Source organism: Mauremys reevesii, linkage group 8 (genome assembly GCF_016161935.1).
Source record: "Mauremys reevesii isolate NIE-2019 linkage group 8, ASM1616193v1, whole genome shotgun sequence".
In the NCBI taxonomy this organism is placed as follows: Eukaryota; Metazoa; Chordata; order Testudines; family Geoemydidae; genus Mauremys; species Mauremys reevesii.
This window is the reverse complement of record NC_052630.1, coordinates 75,301,868-75,325,460: the sequence shown is the minus strand read 5'-3', so window position 1 is coordinate 75,325,460 and position 23,593 is coordinate 75,301,868. Positions and strand designations below refer to the sequence as shown.

The following is a 23,593-nucleotide window of genomic DNA, read 5'->3' as shown; positions in this document are numbered from 1 at the left end:
CGGGTTTTTTTAAAATTGTAATGTTTTTATGAATAAGAACTAGGCAATGAATATAGATTTCCTTCACAACATGGCTGGGTGCTAAGTAATGGGGCTAGTGACTTGACATTATTACATATGCTAAGAATACTCTGGTATGAGTCATTATATTCCTTTCCTGCTAGTTTTATTCCATTTTTAGAGAAAGCTGAAAGCTTTTGACTGGCAAATGTTCAGTGAGAGATGTCATTATAGTAGGATGCAGGAAGAGATTTATGTATAGACTTTCAGAGTCTTACATATAGGGGTTTCAATGTGAGTTTTGCCTTCTTGAGGACCATTGGGTCTGGAGCTAGATCTGATGCTGATGCTCTGTCAGCTGCACTGACTGCCTTGAGTTCACATAGTTCATGTCAAGGTCTTAAGCCATAAAATAATATAGAATCAACCTAATTAAGGGATGGCTAACTGCCCTACTTCCTGTCACAGCAGTTGAGAATAGGAAGCAAGGTCTGTGTGACTTTTATAATACTTGTCCTGTGATACATCTGTGGCATCCTAGTGCTTATTTGGTACTGTGCCTTTAAAGGGAAATTGCCAGTACCCTTTAATGATGATAATATTTAAGAGAAAAAAAGGCCTGAACTGGTCAAGTGCTGTGCTTCCTCTGCTCTCACCAAAGTCCATGGGAGCTGAGGGTGCTCAGCACCTCACACAAATGGGCCTTAGGTAAAGAAGCAGCTAGAAAGTTTAGGAATAAATTCTCTCTGTAATCAGTGTGACAGATATTATGAACACCTGGAAGATCCAATGATTATTGCATGAATGCTATAAAGATTATATGTATATATGCCTTCATGGAGGGAGCTAAACAGTATCCTGCAGAACTAAAATCACTGGAGATACTTAAGGCAAACCCCCAGGCAGGTAGCAAGTCTGGATAAGTCAGACTCCTTAGGGGAAAAGGCATATAGTAGTTTGATCTGGTTTAAGAGGGGGTCTTAAACCAGATCAAACTACTATATGCCTTTTCCTCTAAGAACTACACGCTGTATAAAAGCGACCATCCTGACTGAGGAAGAGAGGTCAGTCCCACACAATCAAAGAACTGACATGACACTATGACCAAGAGGGCCAGATCATGTGGAAAGGTCCTGAAGTACTTTGTTCCTATCAGGGTCTCTATGTGGAAAATGGATGACTCCTTGGTAAGCTAATTCCTGTAAATTATCTGTTTATTGTTTTTAATGTATGTTTTCTCTGTAGTGCTTTGTTCTGAATAAGTAAAACTTTGCTTTATGAAGGCTGGCTGGTCACTGGTTAACCCTGTCCTTGGCCCTGAGAGAACAAGACTGCAGGCGCTGAGCTAAAGTCAGACTTGCTGATGTGATCAGAGTGCTTTGAAGGAGGAACGCAGCCTACATTCCTGGTCTAGGAGGAGAGTCCCTGAACTCCGCCCCAAGAAAGGTGACAGCTAGAGGCCTGAGATGTCAGTAGAGTACAGTGCCCTTGAGACGGCCACAAAGGAGTCAGAGGTGCAGTTACCTAAGGAACTGTGACAGGCAGATTCTCTCAAAACTGCCTGCTGCAGGGTTTAATGCACATTCTTCAGTGTTAACCTGTACTGGCTACTGTTGGAAACTGGATAAGATGGAGCACTGGCCTGGTCTTGTATGAGAATTCCTGTGTTTCAAAAAATGTAAGAGGGAGTTAGAGAGTTTCCTACAGGAACTAAAATCACTGGAGGTAATTAAATGTAGAAAAGATTAATCACCAGCTTATCATTAACATTTCCCAGTTTGTTAGTCCAGGCTAGACTAGGAAACTCATCTGCTGCTGACACAGGTTGGCAACAATGGTGTCCCCCTGAGCCAGTACTGAAAGCTGTTTAAGTGCTAGTGTAGATTGGACAAAACCTTTCCCAATACCACTTCAGAAGTGTGAATGGGGATCCAGATCTTTTAACCGTGCATCCCTAACATTGTATTAACAGATTTGTTGGGGCTTTTTGGTAACACACACACACATTAGAAGAGAAGGAAGACACTGTGGTTTGGGGAGAGAGTTGCATGAAAGGAAGCCCTGGGCCATGTTTAAAGAAAATAAATTCTATTCCCTTTTGTCTCTATTCCTCGGTTCCATTCCACTCTATTTTGCTCATTACAGTGGCAACAGTGTTAATGAAAGTGGAAAATGAAGTAATGAAAGTCCCCACATCTCTGAAGAGAAATCAGTTTTATTTGCATATCTATCAACTTCCCCATCCCTCCCGCCAAAGAGAAGTAGTGAACCAATGAAGGGGAGCAAAGATGACATTATGGGATGGTTTTCAAACCTCCCCCTGCTCGAGAGGGGAAGAGTAGGTGGAAGTGCCTTCCCAGTGCCCTTCTTTACAGCAACAGTAGTTTTGTGACAGTGGCCCCTGCTACATGGAAACGAATGGTTTTTCCAATTTGTGTGTGACGTCTCAAATGAAAGTCATGAAGTAACAGCCTCAGTGTGAAACACATGCTGAAGATGTTTTTTATTCACCTTCTGACTGACATGCAGCTCTAGGATAAACAGGGAGCCAGACAGAAACAGTAAGAATAAACAAAGTTTGAACTTTCAAAGGACTGGGTTGTAGTTTTAAGCTCAGCTGCTTTTGGGATCTGGGACTGCCCGAGGGCCCATGTGGCACATAAAAGCCAGACCTGTATGTTTATAATTTTGTAATTGCGTCTACATTTTTGATCTCCTCATTTAAAACTGGGAAAAGGTGAGAGAAAACTTTCCAATCCTTGAACTTGTGAAGGAAAGCAGGAAGACAAAGACCACACAGGTGTTGATGTCATCCCTAACTGTTATGCTAAAGGAAGTGTTCAAAGCAGCCTCCGTCTATTGGCAGATGTACCAGAATACTTTGGCTCCAGTCTGGAATCTGCAAAGCAGATAGTGAATACTACTGAACTGAAAAGTCTGGCTGTGATTCCAAGGATTTTAAGGAAAGCAGAAGAGACACCAGTAAACGAGAACTAACAACTTAAAATGCTCTGTTAAAAAATTTTAAGTAACACAACTTTCAAATGCCTGAACAGCAAGTGTAACTTTTCTTGTCTGCATAGTAAACACTGGCATTTTTATCTGTTTGAATAATCAAAGCGGTGTTTTGCAAAGATCTGAACTGCTTCTTGAAAGTCCACAGTCTGGGTCAGCTCATGCTCTATTGAGATTTGGGTGACCAGATGTCCCTCCTTCCCCCATTGGATCCCTCCCCAAATCCCCACCCCCAGCCCTGCCCCCTCACTGCCCCATTGGATCCTGAGCTGGGCCTGGGGAGGAGACGCCCCTGTGCAGCAGCCTGGGCACATGGGCCATGGCCAGCCGGGGCTGGGAGCGCTGCAGTGCAGCGCGGAGGCTGCTCCAGCCCTGCAGCCCGCTCCAGCCCTGCAGCCCACAGGGCAGCGTGGTGGGTCCGGGGGCAGCGCGGAGCGGGCAGGGCCCAGGTGGGCAGCACAGCCCGGGGGCGTGGGTTGCTCGCTGGAGACACGCAGCGGAGAGGGGCTGCAGGGGCGAGACTTGTCCCAGGCGGGGGACCCCAGCCAGCTCCTCGCCCCTGTCTGCCGGCTGGGATCCCCCGAACCGATAAACTTCCCTGCCACTGCCGGGGAGCCCCGTGCCTCTCCCGCTCGGCTGCACTCCAGGAGGAATTAATCTGCATGGGTGTAGGAACTGACTATCAGAGCTGTCTACACTACTCTGTTAAGCTGCCTTATGTCAACCTATGTCGACCTAATTATGTCAGTGTCTACACTACAGCCTTCCTCCTGCCGATGTAAGTGCCGTACTACATCGACATAACAACGCCACCTCCATGAGAGGTATAAGGCTTATGTTGGTATAGTTAGGGCAACACAGTAACTATGTAGACACTGCCTCCCTTACATTGGCTGTTGCCTGTCTTGTCAATTTCACTGGCACCCATTCCCCTAGAGAGCTGCGTGGCTGGACCCCACTCCTGGCTGGGAGCTGTGGGCAAGAAGCCCTGGCAGCTTCCCCCCCCACTGGGAACTGGGGCGAGAAGCCCTGATGGTTTTACACACACACACTCTCTCTCTCTCTCTCTCCCCCCCAGCTGGGAGCCACCCTCGAGAAGCCCTGGCAGCACTCATGCCCCCACTCCCAGCTGGGAAGGGGGCAACTGTGTTAGTTTCACAACTTGGTGAGTCATGAAATTGACAAGGTTGCATGGTTCCTGGCAGGGAGTGGGCGGGGGTGGGGGTGGGCTGACAAGCTGGAATGGGATGCGGGGAAGCACCAGGTGGCTTCCCTTGCTCCTGGTGGTGAACAGGGAAGGGAGGGTAGGGGCAGCCCGCCGAAACCCCAAGAGCCTTTGGGGCAGCCGGGTTCCTGGCAGGGAGCTGCTAGTGGAGCTGAGAGACCAGGCTCTCAGGTCCCCACACTGCCCTTAGGTCAGTGGAAGTGCTCCTGGTGGAGGTGCACACCACTGACCCAAGGAAGGTAGTGTGGACATGCACCACCGCAGTGATTACTACAGGGGCTATAAGTCAACCTAAAATAGGTCGACCTACATTTCTAAAGTAGACATACCCTATGTTGGCTCAAGGCCCACTATGGACTCTCCAAGGTGAGGGTTGCCCTGGCATGGGGGAGATTTCATTGGTTTTTGGCTTCTTTGCACTACCTGAACAGCAAAAAAAAGAGCCAGACTGCAGCAGAGAATATGGCCACATGTAGACAGAACCAAAGAGCATATTGAAGGGATCTTAGTTACTGATTCAAAATATATGATGCCTCATTCTAATTTCATCTAGGTTGGATTAAATACTCATAGGAAACAAGTTTCAAAGTAGCATCCGTGTTAGTCTGTATCAGCAAAAAGAATAGGAGTACTTGTGGCACCTTAGAGACTAATAAATGTATTTGAGCATAAGCTTTCATGGGCTAAAACCCACTTCATCGGATGCATAGAATGGAACATACAGTAAGAAGATATTTATACATACAGAGAACATGAAAAGGTGGAAGTACCCATACCAACTGTAAGAGGCTAATTAATTAAGAGAAGCTATTATCAGCAGGGGAGAAAAAGTAAGTCAAATACTTCTGGGAGGCAGAATCAGGAAGCACACAAATGGCAGACATGTTTTTGTATTTAACAACAGAGTTTGCAGAGGTGTGGAAAAATCCTCCACCTGTGCATTTAACCAGACCTTTTTAGAGATGAAAAAATCACCATTAAGACATACCTGTGTATTTTCAATAACACCTAACATCTTCTGAGAGTGTTTGCAAGTTAAAATAACTTCTGCCTTGTACTCCACAGAAAACTCCTGAACAACAAGTTTAGTGCTAATCTGGGTTGTTTTAAAAATTCAAATTAAGACAGAGTGGAAAAGTATCTTTTACTAATGCAGTGGTATAATTTTTGCTGAGAAATGCACATTTATTTAAGAGTGGAAAGTAAAGAAAACACTAATGCTTCAGTGTCTGACTTCAGTACAGTTCAGTGCTGAAAAACAAGTGTTTTCAGTGTAAATGATTAGGTAGTCTTGCTCCTAGACACAGCACTTTGTCAAAGACAGACACAAAACAAAAACACTTCATAATAGGCTGGAGACTAGATAACAGCCATTAGTCCCTATTGTGAAAACAAAACAGTCTGCAGTCACGTTTAACTGACAGAACTGATTTGTTTTACAGTGTTCCCAGAGGTTTTTTTAAACATAATGGACCATCTCTGGGGTAAGTCTATTGGAGACAACACAGTAACTCAAGGGATGAAATTTGGCCCCGCTCTGAAATGAATATTTTAGTTACACACAATTGTTCATTAGCTAAAAAGAGAAACTGAGGGGGAAAATAGCACCCAAAATTGTTTATTTTCCAGAACAATGAACTACTGACATTTTCATTAGAACTTAGCTCAGGAAACTCCAGCACTTCATTACCAAACCAGCCAAGTGATACAGCTTTCAGGGTAATAGAATGATACGTCTAGATGACATAAAATATATGCTGTAATTCAGGAATAAAATTCTTGGTTCAAATTAATCTCTGCTGTGATTCTATTGAAGTCATTGGAGTTACACTGGGGATGAATTTAGCCCTACACATTTGAAGCTATACAGTCTCAAGAGGAATATTGTTGCTGTGAAGTCAGAAAAACAACACTGTTTTGCGAGACTATTTGCAAACTGTTATGTCATTAAGGGTTTCATTGCCTGAGTCTTTATTTTTCATATTTTCCTTATCTCCAAGGACTCTGCTAACAGTAAATGTTTTATTTTTTAAAGTTCTTATCCACATTCTTCAGAAATGTTTTTGTGTTTGTTGATCCTTCATTGGCACTGAAGTTACAGATACAAATATTTTCATTTGTTTGGTACAATTCTTGTGAGATAAGCCTCCTTTCTTTGTTTTATCTGCTCACCTAAGAGTTTGCAATTAAGGAACAGTGATGGTTATTTTATTGGATTTTTGGCAGATCTGTTGAGTTGGTTGAACTGATATAAAACGTCTATAAACCAATTCAGTGGGTGGCTGAAAAGCTTAGCAGCACCTTTGATTATACATTTATTTTCTAGTGTGAATAACCACCCATTCACCACTACAGTATCTAAGGAAGGCAACAAGATTCCGGTCTTCACAAGTAAATGAAAGTGGGTTCCACTCAAAACATCCCCTAGTCTCATTGCAATAATCAAGTTTTGTAGTTTCCTGTTATATTCATAATATAGATTACAAGAATGAGATACTGAGTTTACATTTTAATGACTCGTATACTCTGATTTATGAAAATTAAACTACCCTACTTGACCTCTTCCGAATTATGTACGTTTTTCTATAATCGATTTAAAAAAAATCAGAAAAAAGTATATGGTTGCATGAGCATACAGTTGTTTTTCCAACCCTGACACACAGAATATCAGTTCCCAAACACAGAAGACTAGTGTAGGTCAACACAGAATATTTATGAATAGTATCACTACACATGGTTCTATTCCCAACCATGTCTTCTCATCTCATCTGAAATGAATGAAAGGCAGGAACATCATCAGAGTAAAATGTTGGCTTCTGTGCAGTCTGTGACCGCCTTTGCCCAGGATACTTTATAATTATTGGGCAGACTACATCATAACTAGACCTTGTTATCTGGAGTAATATTTCTCGAAAGATCCTCTTCAATGAATCAAGACTAAATAGTATCATTGTACTGAGTTCTCACTCAGAGGAGAACATTTTGAAGAGTTGCCATACTCCAACAGCTGCAATGAGCCCCTCTGAGCAGAACTTTGGTGTTTAATTGGGAAAGGGACTTGTATCATAATAAAAAAAAAAGGTATTTTAATTAAATTCTAACAGTTCAGGACAGGAGCCCATATAGAAAAGGAGGGAGGAAAGTGCCTCTGTTATCCATTCTCCCTTTAGACCAAACACTCCCTGCTCACTTCCACTTTTCTCACAAGAATGAAGTAATTTAAGCAGAACACTGCTTCGTCTTGGCTTTTTGGTTACAGTTCTTCCAAATGAGGAAAAGGGATTCAGCAGCCTTTTGGCAATCATACAGTCTGCTAACATTATGATTTGTTCTTAGGATCAAGACTGAGTGCTAGAAAGTGACACTAGTATGGAGACCTCTACTGACAAACACCAAAATGAGAATGGGTTAATGATCCCTATCTTCTCTCCCAAGTATCTCACAAGCAGCTAAACCATCAGCCATTCTTGTTACAGTCTGAATACTGTAATCTTGTGGGCCTCATCACAAAGTTGTATGCTAGGCTGGATCAACACCCCATGATTGGAAAGTAACATTAATCCGTTTTTCAAACCTCTAGGAAACAACATGGCAGACTTCTTACCTCTTTTTCTTTCTGCCTCCTGAAGCAGCAGGATATTGGAAAGGATGTGTGTTCGGTGGATTTGGTTCTCAATTCCCATTTTCCTAAGATCAACTTCTGTCAAATGTAGTATGTCCTGTAGCAAACCCCAGAGAAAGAGAACATGCTATAGAGAGATATTACTCCAATAGTAAATTAAATTCTCCTTGAGCCACTTTGGTGCTTTCTGTTACTGTGGGCTAAATAACAGCAGGTTTAGGAAAATATTTATACATTATGTGAAGTCCCTTTTCAATGATAAATCCTGTCACTGAAGAAGGAAGGATTTCACACTGTCATTAAAACTAGTTAACCAGTCTTAAAGACATTTGGCTAATTATATGATTATAACATATGATGTAGCAGCACTTGGGCCAATGTAACTTTACGTAGGTTAAAAAATGTTTTTCTTAAAAAAACCAGAGTTGCGATGAACAAAATGTGCACTTTTCTCAATACACACTGAATGGTGAAGATTTTTCACATTTAGTTTGGGATCCATGCTGATGGATATTTTTAACAATAAAAAAGGATTTCTCTTCATTTATTACATTTTGAGAAATGGAAAATACCCACAAGCTAAGACTCTTAGAAGAAAAAAAGTTAACATACTATTTTCACTTACATTAATGAAGGGAGATACAGTTCAAACTTGATTGGAGGGACATAAAAAATTATGGACTGTAAAGATTTTGGATAATGAAGAGACTACTTAATGTAATTAACAGTCACCAGGGGACATGACCCCATTTTGAATGACATGAGTTCTGAATAACTGAGGTTGAACAGTTATCTTCTCCCATCTCCCCAGTTTCTGCAAAATCAGAATTAATTTATCAAAATAGGCTGCTGAATAACACAGGGGATTATTTATGAAGGTCTAGAATGCTTCAATTTTACATAAACGTCTTTAAAAGAAAGGGGGGGAAATCAGCATTGTAGTTTGGAGGAAAGCCTTTAGGTCACATATGTTTCCTTTTCCCTTTGTTATTTTGTCTTTTGTCTGTGGAGCATAACAAGGTAATTCTTTGGAATTTGCTCCACTTTAGTGTTGGCAGGTGGGGCTCATAACATTCCAATCTATTTATGAAGTTGGGCATCTCAGCTCTCGGATCATAAAAGACAGATTGCATCGTTACAGTTACTTTAAATGCACCACCAAGACCACCAGCAAAGAATTTATTTTTTAAGTAGAGCCACAAACTAGCAAATCTTTATTCTTTTAAATAAAATCATAGTACCTGAGAGACACTACTGGATTTAGAGCACCCACTTTTATTCTCTGAACCCCCATTTCAGATGCCAGTAACGAGACAGTTCCATAAAGCTGTAGAAGGAAGACTGCACTATTTTTCATTTGAAAGTGTGAAATCAAATGTGAGCATTTCCCAGATGTTCATGCATTAAATGATGTCAATAGAAGGGGCAGAACTTTCTGATCATGAAACTATTATGCTTATTTCCCACCCCACACAAACACACATTTACCAAAAGGGGAAAATACTAAAGGTGAAGTCACAGAGAAGTGGGAAAGGTTTTAAAACTAGTGCTAACGCTGGCACAGGATCCCTCTCCTCCTTCCCTTCTCCCTCCCCCACAAAAAATCAAAACCAAAAAACTCAGTCTGGTCTTCTGCCTGTCCAACCTTTGCCAAACATAAAAGAATGGCAACACAAAGGCAACTGGTGTTTACAGCTCTGGTTCTAGACAACATACACTGGTGGTAATACAGTGGGGGCCTTTACTGGCAGATTTCTGAAGTAGTGTTAGAGAAATTGTTATGACAGCAAAAAATAATGATACACAGATGCCATGATTGTAGAAGGGAGAATAATCTCCTACCTCCAAGTTTTCCTGCTTTATTCGAGACTCCCACACAACACTATGTTCCTCTCTAAGAACCAGTTAAAGTACAGGATTGGGAATCAAGAAACCTATGATCTACTCCCAGCTCTGCCACTTGACCCATTCTGTAGCTATGGACACTTTACCTCTCTCTGCCTCAGTTTTCTCATTTGTAAAATGAGAATGATGATACCTTCTGCTGTAAAGATAAAAAGCCCCATGTAAATACTAAGTATTATTATTAAAAATACTAACTCTAGATAGTAGATAACATAGGTAATAACTAAGCCATCTGACAACTTAACCCCAGTTCAGCAAGGTAAGTAAGCACATGTCTAGGTAAGCACATGAGTAGTCCCATTGACTTCAATGGGACATAAGTCAGGCACTTTGAATCAGTCTGTAGTATTTAGCTCAGAAACTGGGGAAAGAGCATAAAGATGGCAATGAAGTGGAACCTCCAGAAACTGTAGTGACTGGAGGTTCTAACTTAGAAAAATCCATTGTATTCAGAATGACGCACTAAACCTATTATTAAGTTTTGAGCAGCAGCTGATTTCTCCCCCAGACAGGCTTTCAGGCCTATTAAAACTAAAAGCGTAATTTTGCTGTATGTTTCTTTCAGTTTGTTGTCTGTCAACTCAGCCCTTCCAGAGTTCTATATTGGGATCTTTTGTGTTACAAAGATAGCATGAATCACATAGCAACATGTTTCAACTTACTACTGCATTTTACTGACTGACAGTTTGGGGACCTAGGTTAGCATAGAAAATGAGTCTTTTTATTAGCCTTCACAGACTCTAAGTTATCTTTGAAATCCTATTATCTTTATCCTGCTTGGATTATCAGATTACCCCAACACTCTAAGTACACTGGTAGACAGGCAGCACAGCTGTGACATGAAAACCACTTTTAATTAAAACCCTATTGTCTGTCTCTGTATAAAATTTGATTGGGGGAATGACTGGTGAATAACTGTAATTCATTTACAGATGAATCCAGGAATGTCTTCAGTTGATGAAAATACTTTTAACAATAATATTTATTCTATTTATTTTTTTACTTTGTGAGATATAATTGAAATATTTAGTGATAACAATAACAGTTCAAAGCAATGTACAACTGTTGATAAACATGTACGCTGAGTGCAGTGAAGAATATTAGAGGTAAAGGATTTTTTTTTTCTGGGAGGTGGGGGCAAGAGGTTACTCATACATGCCAACAATGCAGACAGAAAACACAGGATGGTAGACAGAAGGGTGATTCCGGTTCTGACTTTCATATATAGGTTTATAGAGGTAGGACTTTCTCAGAATTCTTGCAGAACTTCTAGAGATGTTGCTGAGATCCCCAAGATGATTGTATGAGGGGCCAGGATTCCTTCTGGTATTGCTAATTCAGCACAGTGAGGAAGAGACACAGCAGAGGTTACCTGTAATTTCAAAAGGCTACCTCCTTCCACACACTATGTGAGTGGAAAGATGTCATAGAACATTTTTTCTGTACATGCAGCAGGGCAGGATCCCTTTCTAGGACTCAAGAGTACTGGGAGAGGGGGCCTGTAAATTTGCCATCCTGCATATCATGACCCCAAGTGGACGTGGTCTGCCAGCTAGATGCTGTGGTCAACAGCACCTGCTAACGTGGCACGCACCTGGCCCCTGTTTCAAGCAGCAGCAATGCGTGCCCAACAGAATCGTAGGTTGACTAGCATGATTCCTGTAAAGAATGATGCATCTGTCAGAACTTCTTTTTCTGGCTCAAATTTTTACAGTGAAGGGTTTGGACTGAAGTGTTTAAAATGGGGTTAATAGGTATATAATAGTAATAGTACTTTGCACTGCTACATAGCCCTCCATATTACATACAATTAATTAATCCTCACAACATCGCTATGTTGTAGGTGTTATACACATTTTACAGATGAATAAACTAAGAGAAACTATGGTTACAACTACACTACTAGTGAGGGGTGTGATTCCCCTGTTCACACACACATACTTGCCCTAGCTCTCAACCCCCCCTGAAACTAGTGGGTATATATGCAACAAGGCTAAGCCATACCTCTGCTGCTGCTTCCCATGCTACACTGCTATTTCTACTTGCACTAGCTCACTAAGAGCTAGTTCGAGTATGTGTATGCAAGCAGGGGAATCCCACCCCAAGACCTGTAGTGAAGATGTAGCCTAAACAACTTGTCCGAGGTGACAGAGCGAGTCAGTGAAAGAGTGAGGAATGGAATATAGGAGTCATGGTTCCCAGTCCCCTGTTCTAGTCACTCTATATAATCCTGCTGTTGTTAAACAGAATCATACACAAGACTGGAATCAAGTGGGCTACTGCATGATGTCTTTCAAATTTACTGTTCCTATTTGATATTTGTCTACTTTCAAATGGTAACAAATAGCTCTCGTGATCATTACCAAACTAATATTGATAAATGTGGTGGGGGTGAAAGTGGGCCGGTACAGTGTACTGGTAAAAAGCCGGTACTGGTCCATATGCAGCCCACGTTAAAGTGCTGCCACGGCTTTAACGTTGCTGCCCCTTCCCTATCGGCAGCCCTGTTGGTAGGGCAAAAGGGGCAATGACGTTAAAGCGTTGGTAACTTATCCAGTTTGAGACTAATTATGTTGAGCGGATTGAACCACTTGAGACTTTCATGGGAATTTTCCTGAAAAAGAGAGTTTCTTACCTCTACACCATTGTATTGTTTATCAAAGAGCATGCAGTATTCTGGGAGACCCAGCTCGGTTAGCCAGTTAGAAATGGATAGATGCTTCATAATCTGTTACTCTCCTCACCTCACAATGCCTTTGACTCTGCAGAACAAAACAAACAAAAATCTTTAGCTAATGCTAATAATGCTGAGCATCAGTGGAATTCCAAAAGAGCCCTTAAAATAGCCACTTTAATAGCAAATGAGCTCCTCTGATTAATGTTATCACCATTAATTCCAAAGATATGAAGAATGATCTGGTCATTGTTTTAGAGCTCCTGTTAATTATGTATTAAGGTTGGTTATGTAAAATTAAGATAGAAGGACAGATCCTCAGCTGGTGTAAATTAAAGTGAATGGAACTATGATAATTTATGCCATCTGAAGATCTGCCCACATGTCTATATGTAATTTGTTGGTTCATTTGTAACCTTGATGTTACTGGGTATGTCAAAGGCTCTGTGTTTCTTTTAGCCTTCTCAGAAGGTGAATGACACGTAGGCCTACAATATAATCATATAATCAGCAAAAAATGCTCAGTCCTTGTATTTATAGAAGATATTCCTCAATACCTTTGTCCAGCAACCACGCCTTAGTTCCTCCTTCATGTTGAATAAATTGAGTGATAAAATGTATGAGAGGGAGACAAGAGTGAATGGGATTGTAACTTGTGTGTGAATGTGGAGGAAGTGAATGGGCCTGTGTGATTTGTAGGGGACAAAGAATGAATATGATCCTGTGGTGTGTGTGTTTGTCATAGATTCACAGACAACCTGGTCACTGAATTACAGAGTATCCCATAACTTGGAGATAGAAACTACTCCTTTGGCTCCATCAGGATGTTGGCAGCTTTAAATTTGAGCCCTCTGTCAACAAGACCTCCCAGAGCACTTTTTTCACCAATTTGCTGTCTGTCTTTCTGTTGCTGGGACTCTGTTTTGGTCTCCATCTACAAGATCTGAGAGCCCACTATTGGGCCCACCTCCAATTAATTGATGGATTGGTGTATTGATTAATCTCTTAGACCACAGTGGCTGATAAGGGTTGGTCTCCTGAGCTGCAACACCATCAGGAAGATTACCACCAATATTATTAGAATGAGAGACTTGAGGAGCACACAAAAAACAATTGTAATTTATCACAAATTCCTTCATTAACAAATCCACTAAGCAGATAAACAATCTCACAACAGCAGATAGAGAGTACAAAGTGTTTAGCCCTATGACAGGCATTACTCACATTTCCTGCTTGGAAACCACGGCCTGTCAGTCACTATCTTGCTCATCATCACCACCACCAATAGCTGTCATCTTGGAATCTCCCATGGCACACAGGCCAAATTATACCTCTGATGAGTTATATTGATGCCTATACGGGGTAGTGCCTATTCATGAAGCTTTCAACCCCTTTTCTTTAACTATATTTCTACATCCAACCCAGTAGCAGCTTACTGTATGGGCTGACAGGGCCCGTGCCCATGGGCCCCAGCCAATTTGGGGGCCCCACAGGAGTGCCAGCCCTCTGGCCCCACCCCGGCTGCTTTTTCCTACCACTCCGCCCCTCAGCCCTTCTCCTCTCTTCCCCTTGAGGCCTTGCTCCCAGCCAGGCTGGAAGACGGATGGACAGAGTGTGAGAGTATATTCCCCCACCCTCCCCCGTGTGAAGCCAGCCAGAGGCCCCACTCCCTTCACCCCCTGCGCTGAGCCAGCCCAAGCCACTTGCCCAAGCCCCCTTCTTCCCTATGCAGGACTGGCCCGAGCCCCGCTGCTCACCCTCCCCCCAGCCTCTTTTTGTCAAAACATTTGTACTATCTGTTCTTGTCAATTGGTGGTCAGTTCGCAAGAGCAAATGGGACAAAATGCCCAGTTTTGACAAAAAAGTTGGGACGTTTGGTTACCCTAGGCCAGGGGTCCCTGAATTTGTTTGGTTGTCCCCCGCAGTTACCTGGTCCACAGGAGCTGGGGCTAGAGCTGGGAATGGGAGTCAGGGTTGCGGTGGGGCCAGGGTTGTTGTCAGGGACTGGGAGTGGGGCCGGAACCAGGAGTGGGGCCAGGAACAGAACCATGGCTGGGGCTGGGGTCAGAGCAGGGTTTTGTGGTGCTCCCTTCCCACCCCCCGTGGTGGCTGACCCAGGCCTCCCCATTTGTTCCTCTATGCTCCCCTAGGGGGCACTCTCCACAGTTTGGGGGGCACTGTCCTAGGCTGGGTAAAAGCCACACAGGGAGCCGGAGCAGCTGTGGGCAGCCCATGACCCTCCACCTGCCATGGACAGGGGACCAGGGTGCCCAAGAGCAGCCCCTGGCCTGTGGTCCTGCCCCGCAGGGTGCACTGCCCAGGGCAGATGGAGGGTCCAGGCCTCCCCACAGTGGCCCGGGCTCCCTGGGCAGCTCTTACCACAGCCCCTGCTTCCAGCCAGGCCAGTGGGCAGGGCCTTGCGGGAAGGGGAGGAGCAGGGGGCAGGGCCCATGACAGGGGAGATGTTGGGGGCCCCAAAGTTCTTTGTGCCCAGGGCCCCGATAAATCTTAATCCACCTCTGACTCCACTAAAGCAGGGGTACCCCATTTTTATAGGCTAACTTGTTAGTTCCCCTTATACTCATTAATATTTATAGGTTTCAGAGTAGCAGCCATGTTAGTCTGTATCCGCAAAAAGAACAGGAGTACTTGTGGCACCTTAGAGACTATGTCACTCAGTCACCGTAACAACTAGTGATTAGCACACTGCTGACACCTTGTGTCTGCAAAAAGCCCCAGAATACTCTAATCAGCTTTAACTGGTACATTGCAATATATATTTCCTAAATATCACAACGTCTATTACTGTTAGGGTTGCCAACTTTCTGACTGGAAAAAACAAACACCCTTGCCCTGCCCCCGCCCCATCTCTTCCCCAAGCCCTGCCTCACCCCTTCTCCGAGGCCCCGCCCCATGCTCACTCCATCCATCGCTCGCTCTCCCGCACCCTCACTCACTTTCACCGGGCTGGGGCAGGAGGTTGGAGTGCGGGGGGAGGGGAGGAAGGCTCTGGCTGGGGATGCGGGCTCTGAGGAAGGGCCAGGGATAAGAGTTTGAGGTGCAGGAGGGGGCTTCAGGCTGGGGGGTGGGGCTAAAGGGTCCGGACTGTGGGAAGGGGCTGCGGCCTGGGGCAGGGGTGTGAGAGAGTGAGAGGGTGTCAGTTGGGAGTGCGGGCTCTGGGGTGAGGCTGGGGATGAAGGGTTTGGGGTGCAGGAGGGGGCTCTGGGTTGGGGCCGAGGGGTTTGGAGTGTGAGAAGGGCCTCAGGGCTGGGGCAGGCGTTTGGGCTATGGGAGGTGGGTGGGGTGCAGACTCTGGGCGGTGCTTGCCTCAGGTGGCACCCAGAAGCAGCCAGCATGTCCCTCTGGCTCCTAGGCGCAGGGACGGCCAGGGGGCTCTACGTTCTGCCCCCGTCTGCAGGAGCTGCCCCCGCAGCTCCCATTGGCCGCAGTTCCCAGCCAATTGGAGCTGCAGAGCTGGTGCTCCGGATGGCACCTGTGGGCAGGGGTAGGGGCAGCATGCAGAGCCCTCCTGGCTGCTCCTGCACCTAGGAGCCGAAGAGACATACCAGCTGTTTCTGGGAGCCGCGTGGAGCCAGTTGCTGTGGCCAACCAGACTTTTAGCCGCCAGCTGACCAGAGCCAACAGGGTCCCTTTTCAACCAGGTATTCCAGTCAAAAAACAGATGCCTGGTAACCCTAATTACTGTAACTGTTTCATCTTATAACATAGGGTCACCGATCAGTTAGCTACTCATGTCAGCCTCTCTTTAGGCTTGATGCCTTGTTTTGTTAAGTTAAATATCTTACAGGCCTCAGGTCAGAAGGCCCTGTGTTATAACATTAATTAATATATATATTTCACTTCTATAGCACAAATATACCCGATATCTTTTATCCTTGGCTACACTAGCTCACAAACTATGCCACTCCACTTTACCCATTCTGGATGATTGTGGATGACACTAGGAAAAGACCATACACTTCCTTCTTTGAAGGTGAAGTAAGAGCATACCTTCCCCCACCTGGCAAACATGGAGGCATTCCGTCTGCCTCAACTCTCAGCAGGTAGCCTCCACCTGTTATCACTAGTGCAGTGCAACTTGCTGTACCATGGCCTCAGACTGTACAAAGACTGGTTTTGAACCTTGTCAGAAGAGCCTTTGCTGGTAGTTTGTGGGTAGATGGCTAGTCACATAGTGCTGGCTCTCCTTGTTTCCAGCTGCTCCATTGCATTAAATAGATAGAAATAAATTAAATACTCTCCTAATATCACTGGTCCATGGAACAAACTGCTGTATTTGACAGAATTCTGGACTTGTGAATAGGAGGACACACATCCACAAGGCAATTTCTATTAGAAGGTGGAGCACACAATGAATACGTTTGAAAACCTCTAATCTAAACCTATGACTTGAAGCCTGAAAGTTTCAGGACTTCTTCAAAATATATGAGCACTAAGACCAGAAGAAGGACATGTAAATGTTCAAACATGCCACAGTCTAAGTCTTAAATGTATGTGTTATCTTTTAAAATATTTTTCCTTTTTTGTCCACTGTGCAAGAAAAATAATTTTGACCAGCTCTGCATAAAACCCAGTGGAATTATGATTTTTCAGCAAGAAAACACTTATTTTAACTTGCCTGTCTACTCTAAATGCATCACTTCAAATTCCCACAGGCTGATGTATTATGGTCAGCAAAGAGCCCTAATTGCTTACTGTCAAACAAAGTGATCTGTTTAGTGTTGTTATAATTCTTGGAACATTGTAACGGTGCTGAGGTTATACATTTAACTGCAAAGCCAAAACCACTACCTTCTAAAGAAACGCATGACATAATGCAGGCATTGGGTGCCTTAAAATACAAGTATGTCTTATTACCAGAAATGTTTAATAGGAATTTAGGCTAGAAAAATTGCCTTTATTAGCCTGCAAAGGCTCTCAAAACAGACAGTATTTTGGAAGTCACTAAAGGCTTGTCTATGCTGCAGCAATTGATGCGGCAATCTTCTAGTGAAGACCCGCTAAATCTACTGCCGATCACTCTCCCGTTGACTCCTGTACTCCACCTGATCAAGAAGATTAAGGGGAGTTGACAGGAGAGCATCTCCTGTCGACGTCACGTAGCATGGACCCCGTGGTAAATAGAGCTATTCACATAACTCAAATTGTGTAGCTTAGATTGACTTTTCCCTTTAGTGTAGACAAGGCCTAAAAATTTACTCTTGATAGTCACTTTGGAATGGAGCCAAAAGGGCTATGTTTCAAGGCCATGAACATACCATTATATTGTGAAAGGTCCCCAACTCCGGGGATGATCAATAGGAAAGATACACTGGTTTCTGGGGAAGAAGGGGAATGGTGAAGAGCAGACAGATGGGATTATGAGACTGGTAAATAGAGCTATCCAGACAATGGAAATTGCCTTCCCACAAAATTTTTTACATGGAATGATGATAATCAATAGGACATGGTATTATCAGGGTATAAAATATATAGGAATGACAAAGTAGGTTGTGTTGGTGGGTGAGTGGCGCTATATGTGAAAGAAAGCATAGTAAAAATCTTAAATGAATCAAACTGTACCATAGAATCTCTATGGATAGAAAATTTATGCTTGAATAATAAGAATATAGAAGTAGGACTATACTACTGACCCACTGACCAAGATGGAGATGGGGATTGTGAAATGCTCAGGAAGATTAGAGAGGCTATAAAAATAGAAAACTCAATAATGGCATGTTTCAGCTATACCCATATTAACTGGGTACAGGTCACCTCAGGACAGGATGCAGAGAAAAGTTTCTAGACACTATAAATGACTGCTTTGTGGAGCAGCTAGTCCTGGAACCCACAAGGAGAAAGGCAATTCTCAATTTAGTCCTAACTGGAGCACAGGATCTGGTCCAAGAGGTGAGTATAGCTGAACCACTCGGTAATAGTGACCCTAATATAATAATTTTAACATCCTTGTGAGATGGAAAGCACCAAAGAAGCCTACCACAGTAGCATTTAACTTCAGAAAGGGGAACTAGACAAAAATGAGGAAGCTAGTTAAATGGAAATTAAAAGGTACAGTTATAAAATGGAAATGCCTGCAAGCTGCATAGACACTTTTTAAAAACACCATAATAGAGGCTCAAATTAAATGTATACCCCAAAATTAAAAAAACATAAGGGGACCAAAAAAATGCCACCATGGCTAAACAAGAAAGAAGTGGTGAGAGACAACAGGGTATACTTTAAAAATTGGAAGTTAAATCTCTACTGAGGAAAATAGAAAGGACCAGAAACTCTGGCAAGTCAAGTTTAAAAGTAAAATTAGGCAGGCCAAAAAAGAAAGAATTTGAAGAACAACCAGCCAAAGACTCAAAAAGTAACAGCAATTTTTTTTTGAAAGTACATCAGAAGCAGGAAACCTGCCAAACAATCAGTACCTAAGAACATAAGAATGGCCATACTGGGTCAGACCAAAGGTCCATCTAGCTCAGTATCCTGTCTACTGACAGTGGCCAATGCCAGGTGCCCCAGAGGGAGTGAACCTAACAGGTAATGATCAAGTGATCTCTCTCCAGCCATCCATCTCCACCCTCTAACAAACAGAGTCTAGGGACACCATTCCTTACCCATCCTGGCTAATAGCCATTAATGGACTTAACGTCCATGAATTTATCTAGTTCTCTTTTAAACACTGTTACAGTCCTAGCCTTCACAACCTCCTCAGGTAAGGAGTTCCACAAGTTGACTGTGCGCTCTGTGAAGAAGAACTTCCTTTTATTTGTTTTAAACCTGCTGCCTATTAATTTCATTTGGTGACCCCTAGTTCTTGTATTATGGGAATAAGTAAATAACTTTTCCTTATCTACTTTCTCCACATCACTCATGATTTTATATATCTCTATCATATCCCCCCTTAGTCTCCTCCTGTAGGACCTCAATGTAGGACCACTGAATGATCAAGATGCTAAAGTAGCATTCAAAGAAGGCCATTGCAGAGAAGCTAAATGAATTATTTTAATCAGTCTTCATGGCAGAGGATGTGAAGGAGGTTCTCACACTTGAGAGATTTTTTAGGTGACAAATCTGAGGAACTGTTCCAGATTGAGGTGTCAATAGAGGAGGTTTTGAAACAAACTGATTAAAAAGTAAACAGTAATAAGTCACCGGGACCAGATGGTATTCACCCAAGCATTCTGAAGGAACTCAAATATTAAATTGCAGATCTAAGTGTGGGTATGTAACCCATCATTTAAATCAGTGTCTGTACCAGATGACTGGAGGCTAGCTAACGCGACACCAATTTAAAAAAAGGTTCCAGAGGCAATCCCGGCAATTACAGGCCAGTAAGCCTAGCTTCAGTACCAGGCAAATTGGTTGAAACTATAGCAAAGAACAGAATTATCAGTCACACAGATGAACACAATATGTTGGGGAAGAGTCAACATGGCTTTTGTAAACAGAAATCATGCCTTACTAATCTCTTAGAAATCTTTGAGGGGCATCAAAAAACATGTGGACAAGGGTGATCCAGTGGATATAGTGTACATTGACTTTCACAAAGCCTTTGACAAGATCCCTCACCAAAGGCTCTTAAACAAAGCAAGCAGTCATGGGATAAGAAGGAAGGTCCTCTCATGGATCAGTAAATGGTTAAAAGACAGGATACAAAGGGTAGGAATAAGTGGTCAGTTTTCAGAATGGAGAAAGGTAAACAGTGCTGTCCCCCAGGGATCTGCACTGTTCAACATATTAATAACACAAGTGCTGTTCAACATATTCATAAATGATCTGGAAAAAGGGGTAAACAGTGAGCAGGGCCGGCTTTAGGCCTATTCCACCAATTCCCCCGAATCGAGTCCCACGCCTAAGAGGGGCCCCGCTCCCAGTGAGAATCCCTTCCCTGGCTAGAGGTGCCTTTTTAATTTTTACTCACCAGGTGGCACTTCGGGTCTTCGGAGGCACTTCAGCAGCGGGTCCTTCAGTGCCACTGAAGACCTGGAGCGAGTGAAGGACCCACCGCTGAAGTGCCGCCAAAGACTCGGAGCACCGCCCAGTGAGTACAAGCCCCACGTGGTGTTTTACATGTGTGGTTTTTTGGTTTTTTTTAAAAAGTCATCCCTGCCGGGGCCCCGTTGAAACTGTTCGAATTGGGCCCTGCACTTTCTAAAGCCGGCCCTGACACTGAGGTGGCAAAATTTGCAGATGATAAAATAATTATCAAGATCGTTAAGTCCGAAGCAGACTCAAGATAGTTAAGTCCAAAGAATTACAAAGGGATCTCACAAAACTGACTGAGTGGGCAACAAAATGACATATGAAATTCAATGTTGACAAATGCAAAGTAATGCACATTGGAAAACATAAACCTAACTATCCATAGAAAAAGATGGGTTCTAAATTAGCTGTTACCACTCAAGAAAGAAATCATGGAATCATTGTGGATAGTTCTCTGCAAACATCCGCTCAATGTTCAGCAGCAGTCAAAAAAGCTAACAGTTTTAGGAACCATTAGGAAAGGGATAGATAAGACAGTAAATATCAAAATGCCACGATATAAATCTACGGTATGCCCACACCTTGAATACTGTGTGCAGATGTGGTCACCCCATCTAAAAAAAAGATACATTAGTATTGGAAAAGATAGAGAGAAAAGCAACAAAAATGATTAAGGGTATAGAAAAACTTCCATATGAGGAGAGATTAAAAAGACTGGGACTGTTTATCTTAGAAAAGACATGAATAAGGGGGGATATGATAGAGGCCTGTAAGATCATGAATGGTGTGGAAAAGGTGAATAAGGAAGTGTCATTTATTCCTTTACAAACACAGGAACCAGGTTTCATCAAATGAAATTAATAAGGCAGCAGGTTTAAAACAAAAAAAGGAAGTACTATCAACCTGTGGAACTCATTGTCAGTATAATGGGGTTAAAATAAAAAGAATTAGATAAGTTAATGGAGGATTGGGCCATCAATGGCTATTAGCCAAGATGATCAGGGATGTAACCCCATGCTCTCGGTGTCCCTAGACTCTGACTGCCAGAAGCTGGGAGTGGACAGCAGGGGATGGATCACTTGATAATTGCCTGTTCTGTTCATTCCCTCTGAAGCACTTGGCATTGGCCACTATCAGAAGACAGAATAATGGGCTAGATGGACCACTGGTCTGACCCAGTATGGTCTTTCTTATGTTGTCATCCTGAATCAGGATGAAAAGTCAAAAACATGAAAGATTTCGAGAGAATGGATTTCCAGAAAAATTCTATTTCAGAAGAACTGAAACAGGTTTTCAGGTTGCTGACTGTCTGCCTGCCGGCAGAAAGTGAAGTTGCCAAGAGCCTTCAAAATTGACAAGAGCATCTGGCGGGCTGCCAGCCAGGCAGAGACGCTGCAGGTGGAAAGCTGATTCTCTCAGTATCTCTTCTCCTCCTCCCTACCCCCAATTCTGGCTACTCCAGTCAGGCTGTAGTTCCCCACCTTGAAGGCTCTTGTCATTTTTGCTTTCACCCTGCAGACAGAAAGTGAAATGGACAAGAGCCATTTTATGAAAAAGGCATTTTCCACTGGACAACCATTATGAAGGAAAATTCCCGACCAGTCCAACTAGGAAGCCTAAGAAGAGTAGGCATGTTGGATAAGAGGCATTTTTCTGGTTCACACACTTTTGTATGTTCAGCTGCCTGTTGCTTAATCAGGAAATCTGGTTAAATTAATTTAGCAACTTCTCCCTGGAAAATATAGTTTTAAGACTTTGAATTTACATCGTTAAATGTATTTTACATTTCTTTGTGAATATCTCTAATACTATTCTAATATTTGGTAATAAAAAGTCTACAATAATTGGTGCAGATTCATTGTACTTTTCATTCTAGAACAAAGAAAAAAATCGAATACCAAGAGTGAAAGGAATGATTTACACAGCGCAAAGAACACTTTAAACAACAAAGTGATAAACAAGGGCTATCTAATCTCACTTGGCCAGCTGCATTTGCTCTGCTATTCGTTTACACCAAAGAAAAACTAATGGCATTCTAATATAGGCTAACCAGGACCTGGTGGCTTTATGACAAGACACCAAAATGCATTGTTTTCAATGTGCTGTATTCCTGCCTCTGTGGTTATTCATATAAATTACTTCTGCTTATTGTTAAGTCTTCATTGCATTCTGTGCAAGCTTTTCCCCACTGCTTTGATGAGCCCTTGTTTTTCAGCTTACTGTCTTTCTTCCCATCCTCTTTTTGTCTACTATTTTTGTTGAAGGCAACAACGTAAATGTCACATAAAACGGTTTTTGTTTTACCAGTATTGAGTAGCCACGGGGGTACTACCTGGTTCCCAAAGAATGAGAAGTTCCCCTCTCTTTGAACAGGTTCTGGGGCAGGAGGAGGATGATTACAAAGTGGCTATAAAGGTGACTGCCTGGTGGGAGGCTGGACTCTGCACCCACCATCATGGGGATGGGGTGGGACCCCAGGCTGGGGGAGATTTCTGGTTTGTTTGTTTTTTTCAGCTAAAGATGACGTTTTAATTTCTGATTATTATGATGATCCCTTTGGAAACCATAGTGAGTACACTTGTGTTCCAGCATCTTACAACATCAAAAATACAGAATATAGATAAACATAGTGGGTGAGATTCTGGGAGATGCTGGGCGTAGGTGCCCACCAGAAAATCTGCCAGAACTGGGAGCATGGGAAGGAAGTTGGAAGCTCCTATTTGAGCTCCCCTGTACTTTGCAGATCTTCCATGCCAAGAACTGCAAAGTGACTTGTAGAGTGTGGCCTACTATGGTTTGAAGGCCTCTGTTCTATGTTTGTGTGTGTTCCTTTGGGATAGGGACTGCCCCTTCTTGTGTGTCGGGAAGCATCTAACATATTGTGGGTGCTACCACAAACTAGGGCTGCCAGGTGTCAGGTTTTTTACCAGAATGCCTAGTTGAAAAGGCACTGTGGTGGCTTTTTTAACCGTGCCGTTAAAAGTCTGATTGGCAGCATAGCAGGGCTAAGGGGAGGCTCCCATCCCTGCCTGACCCAAAATCCCTTCCAGAGCCCGTACCCTGCACCCCCTCCCGCACCCCAACCTCCTGCCCCAGCCTGAAGCCCCCTCTTACACCCCAAAGCACTCATTCCTGGCACCATCCCAGAGCCCTCATGCCC

General features: G+C 43.2%; 1 protein-coding gene across 6 annotated transcripts in view; it reads right to left on the bottom strand.

Annotated features, from left to right (window-relative positions):
* The window catches only part of BCAR3 (BCAR3 adaptor protein, NSP family member), a 204,749-nt gene that overhangs the window by 122,713 nt on the left and 58,443 nt on the right, over positions 1-23,593 (bottom strand). For 5 of the 6 annotated variants that reach the window (XM_039485757.1, XM_039485756.1, XM_039485754.1 and 2 more), the window contains 2 exons: positions 12,403-12,529; positions 7,845-7,959 (listed from right to left, as the gene is read on the bottom strand). In XM_039485757.1, the coding sequence (XP_039341691.1) occupies positions 7,845-7,959; positions 12,403-12,492 (205 nt within the window). In that variant the 5' untranslated portion in view covers positions 12,493-12,529. The remainder of the gene's footprint in view (positions 1-7,844; positions 7,960-12,402; positions 12,530-23,593) is intronic. The other variant, XM_039485758.1, reaches the window with a different exon arrangement.